The sequence below is a fragment of the Arachis hypogaea genome, chromosome 2, assembly GCF_003086295.3.
Source record: "Arachis hypogaea cultivar Tifrunner chromosome 2, arahy.Tifrunner.gnm2.J5K5, whole genome shotgun sequence".
Lineage (NCBI taxonomy): Eukaryota > Viridiplantae > Streptophyta > Magnoliopsida > Fabales > Fabaceae > Arachis > Arachis hypogaea.
In genome coordinates, this window is record NC_092037.1 from 8,747,648 (window position 1) to 8,760,474 (window position 12,827).

Sequence of the window (12,827 nt, forward strand, 5' to 3'; positions counted from 1 at the left end):
TACATCCACCTCCTCTGCACTTCACCCACCAAAAACATCCACTTCCATGTCTTTGATAACATCACTTCCAACCCCAACAACGTCTATGACATCCTCAAGACCAAGTTCCACAACTACTCCAAGGGCACGCCTTTCTCCACTCTCCGGCAAGCAATATAGATTGTTGGATATTAGGACATCATGAGAAGATTCTTCTTCGACATTATATACAAATTCTCATTTAAAATAGACACCGAGTGCTTCATTCCTTCTTTTTCGGAGTCTTAACAAATGACTTGCTGTCTGGATTCATGGGATCCATCGAAGATGACAACTAGTTGAGAGACATAGCCATTAGTTTCCTGAGTATGAATTGGTTGAGAATGAGAATTTTTTTCTTTTTTTTTTTTAGATAATTACATCTCCACCCAATTCTAAACAAAGTGGGCATAGTTCCAAAAAACAATAACAAAAACAGAGCAATAACTACAAAGAAAACATAAAAACTAGCATAAAACAGCAAATAGGGAGTAAAAGAATATAATGATTTTAGCTATTCCAAAGACACTTCAAGCTGAACCCGATCATTTATACAACATCAAATTATGATCATTCTCCTTCCAACTTTTACTCTGCAGAATTATTGGCCTTTTTCATAGATCAGTAAATCATGCATCAAAGATCAACTTCATATGTCTTATTATTCACCTTAGACTTGATATTTGCACTTATAAGTACATCAATTATTCCTATATTGTCGATCTTGACACCATCGATTTGTGCATTCTAAAACTTCCTCCTTTAACTTCTCTAATACCAACACTACATTATTAAAGACAATGTTATTTCTACATCTCTATGTGCACCATATTACAGAAAAAAATAACACCATCCACACTTTCTTCATATCTTTCTTTATTTTTCTATCCATCCACACCTCAAAATATTTTTTGATGGTTCCTGGCCAAACCCAAATCACACTCCAATCCACAAGATTGATCTCCACAACTTCCATATACGATCACATGAAAAAAATAAGTGGTGTACCATCTCCAATCTATCCTTACATAAGAAACAAAAGGATTCCGCTTCTGGTACAATCCTAAACTTACATAATCTATCTCTAGCATTCAATCTTTCTAAAATTATAAACCACATCAACAACTCAACCCGTGGAGGATTTTTTTTCTTGTGAATATTCAATTTATAGAGTGTGTGTTGTGTAGTTTGAAGTTACAGTATTAGACTATTAGTGTTATGCGAGATATGATGGAAATTGGGAGAGAACAGTGTCGTTTCTGAACAGAGGAGATCAGGGACCATTTTGTCCCCTGTTAGAGTTGTCAGGGACTCCTCCGTTAGAATTAACAGAATAAAGGACCTAAGTGACTGACGGAGTTAATTGTTAGGAACCAACCGAGTAATTAATTTTAGTTGGGGACTAAAGTGTCTAGTCAAAAATTTTTTTAGGACAAAAATAGGTATATACTCTAAAACAAAACACAAGGTCAGCTCCGTTTCTTGAACCGGATTTCTTCAATATAACATCCTTCTTAATCAAATTTTCACTTACAATTGAAGTTGTCAAAATAATTAATTAAGATACTTACAAAGTTTACAAGAAATGTGTAAAAAAAAAAAACTAAAATAAATGTATTCTGAATAATAAATTATAATTTGAAAATTTGCTTTCACAAGTTAATCTCATGTACACTATTCTTGGTGATTTTGAGATCTAATATCTATATGCAAACTTCAACGAAAACCCAAACTATTTTATCCCAACAAGCCAATGATCAAATTTCTAAATGTGTATACAAAAAAAATCCTAACAACTATTTAAATGACCTGATATAATTCACTGGCATGCCAAAGTTACAGGAGGCATAGAACTAAATATAAAATTGAAAAACAACAATTAATCTAAAAGATTAATTTATATAGTAGACATATAGCTCAAAAAGTTGTATTCATGGCAGCAAGTTTGATCCATAAATAAAATGTAGTAGCAATCCTAATAATTGATTTGGTAATCACCAGAAAAATCAACAAAATAAAACTCATGGTTTGAATATGCAAGCAGCGAAACAAGCCCAACTAACAAAAATAAAATAAAATTCATTGTTTGAACAGAGAATAATTTAAAGGATAAAAACCTAACCTAATGTCACCGTTGAACAGGGGGTCATTTGTAGACGTCAGAGACGGTGATGGAGATGCGGCTACGCTGGTGGAGGCGAAAACAGGAGGCGCTGTAATCGGGGTCACGGAGGCTAAGGACGGGATAGACAGTGATAGAGATAGAGATAGACAAAGGAGTGAAAGATAGAAGGGATGTGGCAGTGTTGGTGAGCGGTGGTGAACGACGGTGGTGGGAGAGGTTCAGATCTGAGGATTGAGGGTGAAGTAGTGCTATGAGTTAGAAAAATAGACAATAATTTGTGTTTTGGAAAGAGAAAACTGAGGGTAAAGAGAAGAGTTTTTTTTGTATTAATTTTAATAAACAAAAATACTTAATCATAGTTAATCATATATGATTAAGGTATATACATATTTATATTTGTATACAAATAATATTTAATATACTTTTAAAATACATTAAATTTTAATTTTTTAAAATTATTTAACTATTAATTGACTGTGATTAATGATGTCACGTATCTATATTATATTAGTCCACATAAACAGAATACAAATTCTATCACAAATTTTAGGGTATGGGAACAATCACCTTTAAATAGGGGTGTAATTGGTTCGGTTTTGGACCAAAAATCAATCAAATCGATCTGATCGATTCTACAATGATACCAACCATTCGATTGGCTGCTGTTTGAACAACCGAACCTAACCGAACCAACAACGGTTTGGTTCGATCGATTTTTACGATTTTTTTACACTTAATAATTAGAATTTAAATTACCATAAAATGAAGTTTAAAACCTTCAATAATCTAGAATAACAAGAGTATATCACATATACAAATTCAACTTAATTAAACATAAAACAAAGATAATTAAAAATGTCTAGCAAAACAATAAAAATAAACACACTTTAAACCGAAACAATTACTTTAAAACAAATAAAAATCAAACAGCCACCATGCTTAATCTGAATCCACACCAGACTCATCATCATCTTCTCCGGTTGGTGCAATTTCTACAAAAATAAAACAAAAAAATCAATATAGATTATAAACATAATATAGATTATAAATTATAAACATAAACCATGAAAGGAACTACAAATTTCTTTGTTGCATACTTAATTCAAGTTTCTCAAACTCTTCAATAAGCTCCTCAAAATCAATTGTCATTGGAGAAGCACGAAACCAATTTTGTGTGCATATCAATGCCTCAACTGTCTTTGGAGTTAAAGAACTCCTATAGTTGTTAAGCACTCTTCCACCAATGCTAAAAGATGATTCTGAAGCAACAGTCGAGACCGGCATTGCTAAGACATCTCTAACTATTTGGGATAAGATAGGATACTTGCTAGAATTTACCTTCCACCAATTCAATGTGTCAAAAGTACTTTGATCATGAGACTTCTCTAAACCATCCATCAAATACAAATCCACCTCATTCTTGTTGATGATATCATGAAAATGCACATCCTTGAAAAAATCACCAGCCATGTCGCCATCAGGTACTCCCACATCTGATGCACCATCCATTATTGCTGAAGTAAAAGATCTACCCCATTATTTGCATTCACATAGCATTCAAACATCTTGGAGAAGGTCTCTTTCACTTTTGCACCAAAAAAATCAGCATCATCCTTATCATATAGCTTTTCAAAGCTAAAGTTTACAAACTTCAATTTGTATCTAGGATCAAGAACAACATCAACAAAAATCATCATATTGATATTTTTTATATTACCCCAGTACTTGTCATACTTAAGCTTCATCCTCTCAGCCATACTCCCAAGTAATGGATCTCGACTACCACAAGAAGCCTTGAACACTCGCAAGATCTTACAAAACTCATGAAAATATTGAGAAGAAGTCACAAGCAAACTACCAGACACACTCTTTGTAACATCATAAAAAATTTTCAAAAATCCCATAAAGTGTTTTGCAATGTCCCAATCAATATTCCTCGGAATACCACCTTGCATTAGAGCATATTCTGTATCTCTCTCCCCTAGCCTCTTGAACGCCTTTTGAAACTTCAAACCACTTTCAAGCATGGTGTATGTAGAGTTCCATCTAGTGGGAATATCGAGTTGAACATCACACTTGTCTTGTATCCTAGCTTTCTTAATAAAATTTTTGAACCTATTCATGTGACTAGGGGAAGTACGCACATATCTAATAGCATTTCTTATCTTGCTAATAGATTCATGCATCTCTTTCAATCCATCATTAACAACAAGATTTAGAATATGTACACAATACCTAACATGCAAATGCTCTCCTTTCAAAAGATGTAAATTCCAATCCTCCATTCTAGTTCTTAGATAAGATATTGCAGTATCATTAGAACTAGCATTATCAACAGTAATTGTGAACACTCTAAATATCCCCCACCCTAAAAGACATCTCTCAATTTTTCACCCCCAACTTTAGGCGTCGATTCATTGGGCTGTTCATTACTTGTTGGCTGCATATATATAAACATAACAATGAAAAATTAGCATTTTAACTCATCAATAGCACCGAAGGTATTGTTTCCAACAACAAATTTAGCATTCAAACTTGTGAAAAAATATTGTTTCTAACATTTAAGCCACAACAACAAATTGTGAAACATATTAATTATATGCAACCATATATATGCAGACATATAAAATCACGTGAAACATTAATATACAGCCAAATTAAACCACAACAATAAATTGTGAAACATATATATGCAGTCAATTTAAGCCACAACAACAAATTGAAAAACATATTAATTATAAGTCATGTGAAAACAAAGAAAAGGCACTCATATTTAATATTTACTGTATCTTCATAATGGATATTATTTCAAAGAAAAATATAATTACTTCTTGAGAGAGAGAGAGAGAGAGAGAGAGAGAGAGAGAGAGAGAGAGAGAGAGAGAGAGAGAGAGAGAGAGAGAGAGAGAGAGAGAGAGAGAGAGAGAGAGAGAGAGAGAGAGAGAGAGAGTTTTTCGATTTAGATTTACGGTTTGTATTGGATATACCTTTTCTTTTTCTTTTAAAGTTTCAAAAGCTTATCCTAACACTATAAATAAACCAGACACTCCAATCTTGCAACATAAATATAAAGCATGAGGTAAGATCAGTTCTAAAACCATGTCTCATAATATAGTTTTATATAAAGAATAGGAGTAACAAATATGAACTCCTATAATCACTTAGACACCATGTCAGAAAACAAATTAACCAAATAATTAAAGCTGTTTAGTAGAAACTAAGAAAAATTGTTAACTTTTTATTGGATAAAACAGAGACCAGGGTTTGGTAAACAAGATAAAAATCAAGAACAATAATTAAGCAACAACAAAAAAATTCTGTAAAAAAATTTCAATCAAACTCATCTTTCTAATTAAGCACAAACTAGCAATAACAATTAGAGACAATAATTTTAATCAAACTTGTCTTCCTAATTAAGCACAAACCAGTAACAGCCTTCAGAGACAAAAATTAAAAATCAAACTCATCTTCTTAATTAAGATGAGACCAACAACAACAATCAGGGACAAATTAAATTTGATATACTATGGAAATATAATGATTTGTGAATTTAACTAATATATGTGCCTTTAATCAATTATAAAAATTTGAAAATCAGATTCTAACCTCCGAAGAAGACATTGTTCAGATGCTTTTTGCAGGAGAGGACTCGGTGACCAGAGTACTGCTCGGCGACTGGAGTGTTGCTTTGCTTAGGGTTTCTTGCCACGACTTAGGGTTTGTTCCGACGGCTTATGATTGGACGACGGCGTGGACTCAGGACTGCACGAGGACGCGAACTGGACGATGCTGCTGGCTACACGACAGCGCTTCTGTTTGCTACGCCTGCGAGCTTGTGACGGAGATGAATGGACGACACTCGCTAGCTCTCTGGCTCTCTCAGGCTCTCATTCTCTCAGGCATGGCTGCATGGAGGAGGAAGAATGGAAGATGAAAGTGAGCTGTGGTCTGTGGGTGAGTGGGAGTCACGTGTCTGTGTGAGGAGTGAGCACTGAGAGTGAGTGGGTGACTGCGCCGCGCAAGTGAAAGAAAAAGAGAGTGAGGCTGTGAGGGTATTCAGAGTCTATGGTTTTATTCCTAGGTTAAATCAGCAAGGGTAAATCAGTAAAAAGAATCACTATACAGCATCTTTTTCGATTCGATTTGGTTCGGTTTAGTTTTTACCAAACCAACCGAAAACCAAAACAAACCGATCAGTTTAATTAAAAAAAAAAACAAAAAAAATCGATTTTTTCGATTTTTCAATCGGTTGTTATAAATTTCAATTCGATTTTACGATATTTTTTGGTCCGGTTCGATAACTTACATCCCTACCTTTAAATAATTATTTGCCATTGTGTTAAAAACCAAACAATTTTTTTGTCGAAAAGCCCCTGGATTATATATATATATATATATATATATATATATATATATATATATATATATATATATATATATATATATATATATATATATATATATATATATATACATTTCACATTACACTCTTGGGGTTTCAGCTAAATTTGAAGTCAATTAAACTTTAGGGTTTGTACTTAATTTAATTAGTTAATAATCTTAGGATTAGTTAGGGTTAGCTCTTACTTTTGCTTATGACATAGTAATAAGTTATATAATCATTGTGTTTTATCCATCCATATCATATAAATATTAGGCGTCACTCATATTTCATTTCAACCGATCAACTTTTTATTATTCAAAACTTTTTTGGTGGACAGATAGCATTCATATCATTTTTCTTTTTGTTAAATAACCTTTGATTCTTTTTTACCATGAATTGTAAAAGATTGCAATAAAGGAGCTTCACGAGGGGGTCTTATTACCCTTCACTGTCTGAAGGCAATATCCTGATGGATGGTAAGTTCAATGATTAAAATCGTATATATATATATATATATATATATATATATATATATATATATATATATATATATATATATATATATATATATATATTATTAAATAATACTTTTAAAAAAATATTATTTAAAAAATATGACTTTAATCAATATTTACATATTTATTATAGCCACTATATATATATATATATATATATATATATATATATATATATATATATATATATATATATATATATATATATATATATATAATTGCCAAACTATTTTACCCTTTTTTTTTGTCTTTTATTGATATATGCCTCGGATGAGAGTTGATACATGATTAGATATTGATTTTTTCTTCCTTCTCTAGAGAATTCGAAATGGAACCATATAGTATAAGTTATTCCGGCCGGAATGGCATATAGAATTCAAAATAGATAGGAAAAAAAATATTAACAATAACATATTTAGTGTGGGATCAATTCATCATGGGTTTTTTGCAAGAGAGAGATCAGACGAAAAATGTTTTTTTTTTCTTTTCACAAAATAAATTTTTATAAGAGACAAATTACAAGACAAATGCTAATATATTTTGAAAAAAAAAATAATAAATGTAATGCTCATTAAAAATATTTATTATATATTAAAGACAACAAACAAATTAACATGTTTTGAAATTTTATTTTTTATAGTTTTAAAGAAAAATAATTAACGTAGTTAATAGGCTGTCCTTTTAGCCATTGATATAAAATTTAATTATTATTAATTTTATAATTTATATAATGTATGAATTTTATTATCTTAATTTAATAATGATTAAATTAATATTTTCATTATTTGTTTAGTAGCATACCAGTCTTTAATCTCATATCTAATTTGTCAAAATATCAATGAAAAACACAAACATAATCCATTATTTTTTGCTTTTAAATTTACTGAAAAATAATATATTTGAATAATTTTTCCATCTACACCGATTTTTAAAAGGAAAAATATTAAATTATTTAATATTTTTAACTTTTTTAAATAAAAAATAGTTTGAAACAAAAATTCACATTAAATTTATCAAATTATTTAATAATGTTATGAACTAAAATACAATAATAATATTATCATAAACTCCCTTATACTACATCAAACAGTGCCGGCTATTAAGAAGGTTAAATGTTTAGATATAGATAATCTCATTGTAAAACACGATAATATATAATTATTTTAATATTTTATACTGTTATAATAGTAGTATAAAATATCATTGACATTTTATAAAAAAATACTTTTTAATTATCAAAAGATAAAATATTACTGACTTTTTATAAAAAATTATTACTTTAATTATTAAAAGACAAAATATTTGATGTTTTGTAAAAAAATATTACTGACATCTTATAAATACTATAATAACATATAACACATAATTTAGATTATCTTTAAAAAATTCATTACTCATAATCTAACATATAAAAATAAAAATTCAAAAAGTACTACTTCCTATAGGAAAAATAAATTTTATTTGATGTTCTGTATTTGGGTGTGCATAACAAATTAATAATACATGATAGATCCTTGATGCTTCCATAACTTATATATTAATGTTTATGTTCCTTCCCTTGTTTTCCTCCGAAAATAGTTAATATAAGCCAAACATCTTAGTCCTTGATGTTAATTTTTCAAATATGAATGCTAATTAAAGTGGTAACACGGAAATATAATAATTTACTTTCGTGCTATCAAACTTATTATTTTTTTTAATTTAATATATTTTTTTCTAACAACCTCCTGAGAATAACAAATCCAAATGGGGTTGCCATCATTATGTGTATCCGACTCAGCTACAAATTAAACAATGATCAATGATCAATCATTCTTAATTTTATGATTGGACACCTCAGCATCCAGGAGGGTACATATACAAATGGAGAAAACGATCAATCTTATATTCTTGTTGATTAATACTATGATGCCAATATATTATTGTTAGTATAAAAATATTACTTTGGGTAAATTAAAAATTAATTAGTATATATTTATATATTAATATATATTATTATTTCACATATTTTAGTATATATTTTAAATTTTAATATATATTTTTATATGAATAATTAATTTGATGTTTAATTTTAATATATACATAATATATATCATTATTTCTAATATAATGAATATCATAAATTAAAGAAAATTATATTAAGGCGTTGATGAAAAGATTGAAATATATCTTAAAAAATAATGTAAATTTGATTTTTTTTTTTGTTATGATAGTTCTTTTAATAGGTAATATGTAAAAATTTTTGTAAATACTTGTTAAACATTGTGTATGTTATAAATTGATGATGGGTATTTATAAATTTGATTAATTAATATTATTAATATTATTGATATTATTATTAATATTAATAAATGGTTACTAATAGTTTAGTATTATTTAGTTGATGAAGGGACATAATTTTTTAAAAATTGTGTATTTTTAAAATATTGTGTTTATTGATTAAAGGGACACAATTTTTTAAGAATTGTATATGTTTAAAATATTGTGTCTATTGACAATAAAAAAGACATAACTATTTATGTACATAACCGTTAACTAATCATAATTGTTATGTACAATATGTATAAATAAGTTATTGTCTACTATTTCAAATAAACACAAATACTAAATGTACATTTTACTCAATTATTAAAAAATTTTCTTTATTTAGGAGAATTGAAAATTTCTTACTATTACTAATTAAAAAATTTTTAAATTTCATTATATTCTAAAAAATATTATCATCAACCCTATAACAATTAAGTATAGAGACAAATATCTCTAAAAAAAAATACAATTTAATCTTATCTTAAAACCAAAATACAATTAAAACTTTATCATTTTCCCATCATCATATACCCAACATAAACTTCACGAATTGATCTCTACTGAATTCAAAACTTCTTTTAGAAAATAAAATAAAATAAAATAAATTAAAAAAAGTATACAATAAACTATTTGCAAATAATATAATCCGGGTGGGTGTGGAAAGGGAAATTATTTTATGTGTGACACATGTTGGATAGCAAGAGGGGAACCAAAAATCGACCTTTTTCAAACTTCTAAAAATTAAAGCATTGTTGTCTTAAAAATATAATAAAAATGATTAGACTACTTGGCTCTATGATTGATGGAAGTATTAAGAGAAAATCTAGCTAGAAGTGGTCAATAAAACCTAGTATTTGGATAAGTACTTCATTTGTTTATTCAAATGGATAAGAATGAACCAAGCCTTTAATTAGAAGACACAAATAATGAATTGTGTCTGAACGAGCTTTCGACAAATTGTCAAATTGATAATAACAAATTAATATCATGAAACATAATAAATTAAGGCTAAGACACATTTTAAAATTTTTTAATATTACCAAATTATTTCGTTTTAAATTCGTTTTCAAAATGTCTTTATATAAAATCAATATAAATTAAAATAATTTAATAGAGAATTATAGTAAATTATTATTAACTTAAATTGCTTCACTATTACTAAATAAATCACTGTAACTTAAAGTTATTTAGTATAAAAATGGTACTTTGAAATAAATCAATTGATCTTAACCCGATTTATTAGGGCTATTAAATGTATATAAATTAATTAAATCAATTTCACTAGAAAAGTGGTTTCTTTATAAAATTTTTATTGTAAAATTAAAATTTTTATTGTAAACATTTTTTATAATTATTATAAATAATTTTATCAAATTTAAAAATGTCTTTGCCAAGTGTTATGAGTATCATATAAATTTATAATGTACTTGTTATATATTCATTATATAATCAAAATTTTTAAACTTTATAACAATGTAATATATATTTTTTAAACTAGGATTTTGATTACATGTGCTTGGTAAATGTGGTAGGTTTAGGTGGAAATCAATGATGAGGAGGGTGGTGGAGGATCATCATCATTATAGAAATGTTCATCAATAGTATCAGAGTTAAAACAAGTGATAATAGAATGGTGAGGTCATGAACAACAACAACAATCATCAAGAACTTTTATAACGCATTAGCATTATCATCATAATTATCATGTTCTTCGGAGTTCGTATTTGAATTTTATTCCAAATTTACTGTCAGATTTATCGACAAAATTTTTTTATGGTAAATTACGTAAACGCAGCATTTTCAATAAAATGATATACTAATGACCGATTTTAACGGAAGATTTGTAGATAAAATTGGCACCATTGAAATAAGATTTCACGCCACTGATACCATGAGATCTAGTGTCCGAACATAAATCTAGCTTGTATTCAACGCAAAAGTCGCATCTCAATTTGACAGTAATAGCCACCGTTAAATCCAACGGTAAATTCGACAGTATTCACCGTGTTTCTTGTAGTGTACAACCTCACTCTCAGGCAAACAAAATACATATAGGACCTTAGCTTTTAAAGAGAACGAACTTGGCTGAGACAAGACCAGTTCCAACACCCATGGTGAGCAACTTAAAGCTTACTACCACCAGTGACTTGTCTTTTGAGAACCCTACCCTTTACCGGTCGATTGTGGGAGGCTTCCAATATGCCACCATAACTCGGCCTGACATCACATTTGTTGTCAATAAAGTCTCCCAATACATGCCAAAGCTTTCCCAGCAACACTGGAAAGCAGTACAAAGAATAGTGCGATATCTTGCTAGAACCTTAGACTTGGGGTTACAATTTCACAAGAATTAAGAATTCAGAATCATGGCCTTCAGTGATTCAAATTAGGCAGCCGATATTGATGATAGGTGATTTACTGCAGGTTACTGTGTTTTTCTTGGAACGAATCTTATATGTTGGTCCAGCAGAAAACAAGCAACAGTTCCTCGTTCGAACACTGAAGCTGAGTTTCGGGCTCTGACTGATGCAATGACAAATTGTATTTGGTTGTAGAGACTCCTTCATGAAATGCACCTACTTTCTAAACCAGCATCGATTCTGTTTTGTGACAACCAAAGTACAGTATTAATGACAAAAAATCTTGTATTTCTTAGCAAGTCAAAATATTTTGAAATTGATCTTCACTTTGTTAGAGATCGAGTTGTGAAGAAGCTGGCGCATATAGTTTACATACCATTCCAAGATCAAGTGACGGATATTCTAATCAAACCTATTTCTCAGGCATTGTTTCTTAACTTCAGACCAAAGCTTAGAATTTTGACATCATCCTCTGATTTAAGGGGACATGATAAGAGAGAAGAAAAAGTGGGGCTACTATCCTCTGGTCTAAGGGGTATATTAGGAGATCAGACTAGAAAAAGCAGTATAGTGTTGGTTAAGTATTTATGCTAAGTTTGCAAGTTTGTTAGTATTAGTAGTTGTTGAGATATTTTTTCTGTTAAGAAGTTATTAAGACTCATTCGGGAGTGGATCCTTTCCAATGGAAAAAAACTGGATAGTGTCCAGTGTGTGATCTCACTATTCATTGTTCTCTCTCTTATTAATTTATGGTCCCACTTATAGAATTAAAGGTGAGATATCACACTTTATTCTCTCCAGTGGAAAAAAAATGGAGAGGATCCATTTCCGACTCATTCCATAGCATAAATACTTTACTGAAGTCTTGTAACAGACTAGTGATAAGAATTCAATTAAACATAAATTCATCTAATTCTTTTTCTGTCACTCTTCGTTCTTTCATCTCTTCTCTAAGTCATAGATACCTTTCAATAATTAATAATTATTAGATAATAATTTAATTAAATTTATTAAATTATCTAATAATTTTCGACTATTAACTTCGTATAAATTTTTAGGGTTAAGTATGATTTTGGTCCCCAATGTAGAGGCCGAAAATCGATTTCGTCCCGAATCTT

General features: G+C 29.3%; 1 protein-coding gene across 1 annotated transcript; it reads right to left on the reverse strand.

The window, feature by feature from the left end:
• Positions 1-3,651: 3,651 nt before the first annotated feature.
• Positions 3,652-4,428, reverse strand: LOC114924628 (zinc finger BED domain-containing protein RICESLEEPER 2-like). Its single transcript, XM_029289841.1, has one exon. The coding sequence runs from the start codon at positions 4,426-4,428 to the stop codon at positions 3,652-3,654; it is 777 nt and encodes a 258-aa protein (XP_029145674.1).
• Between the last annotated feature and the right edge of the window lie 8,399 nt (positions 4,429-12,827).

What these genes read in the sequence shown, in the direction of transcription:
- LOC114924628 (XM_029289841.1), bottom strand. Translation starts at nt 4,428, where the DNA reads ATGGAGGATTGGAATTTACATCTTTTGAAAGGAGAGCATTTGCATGTT.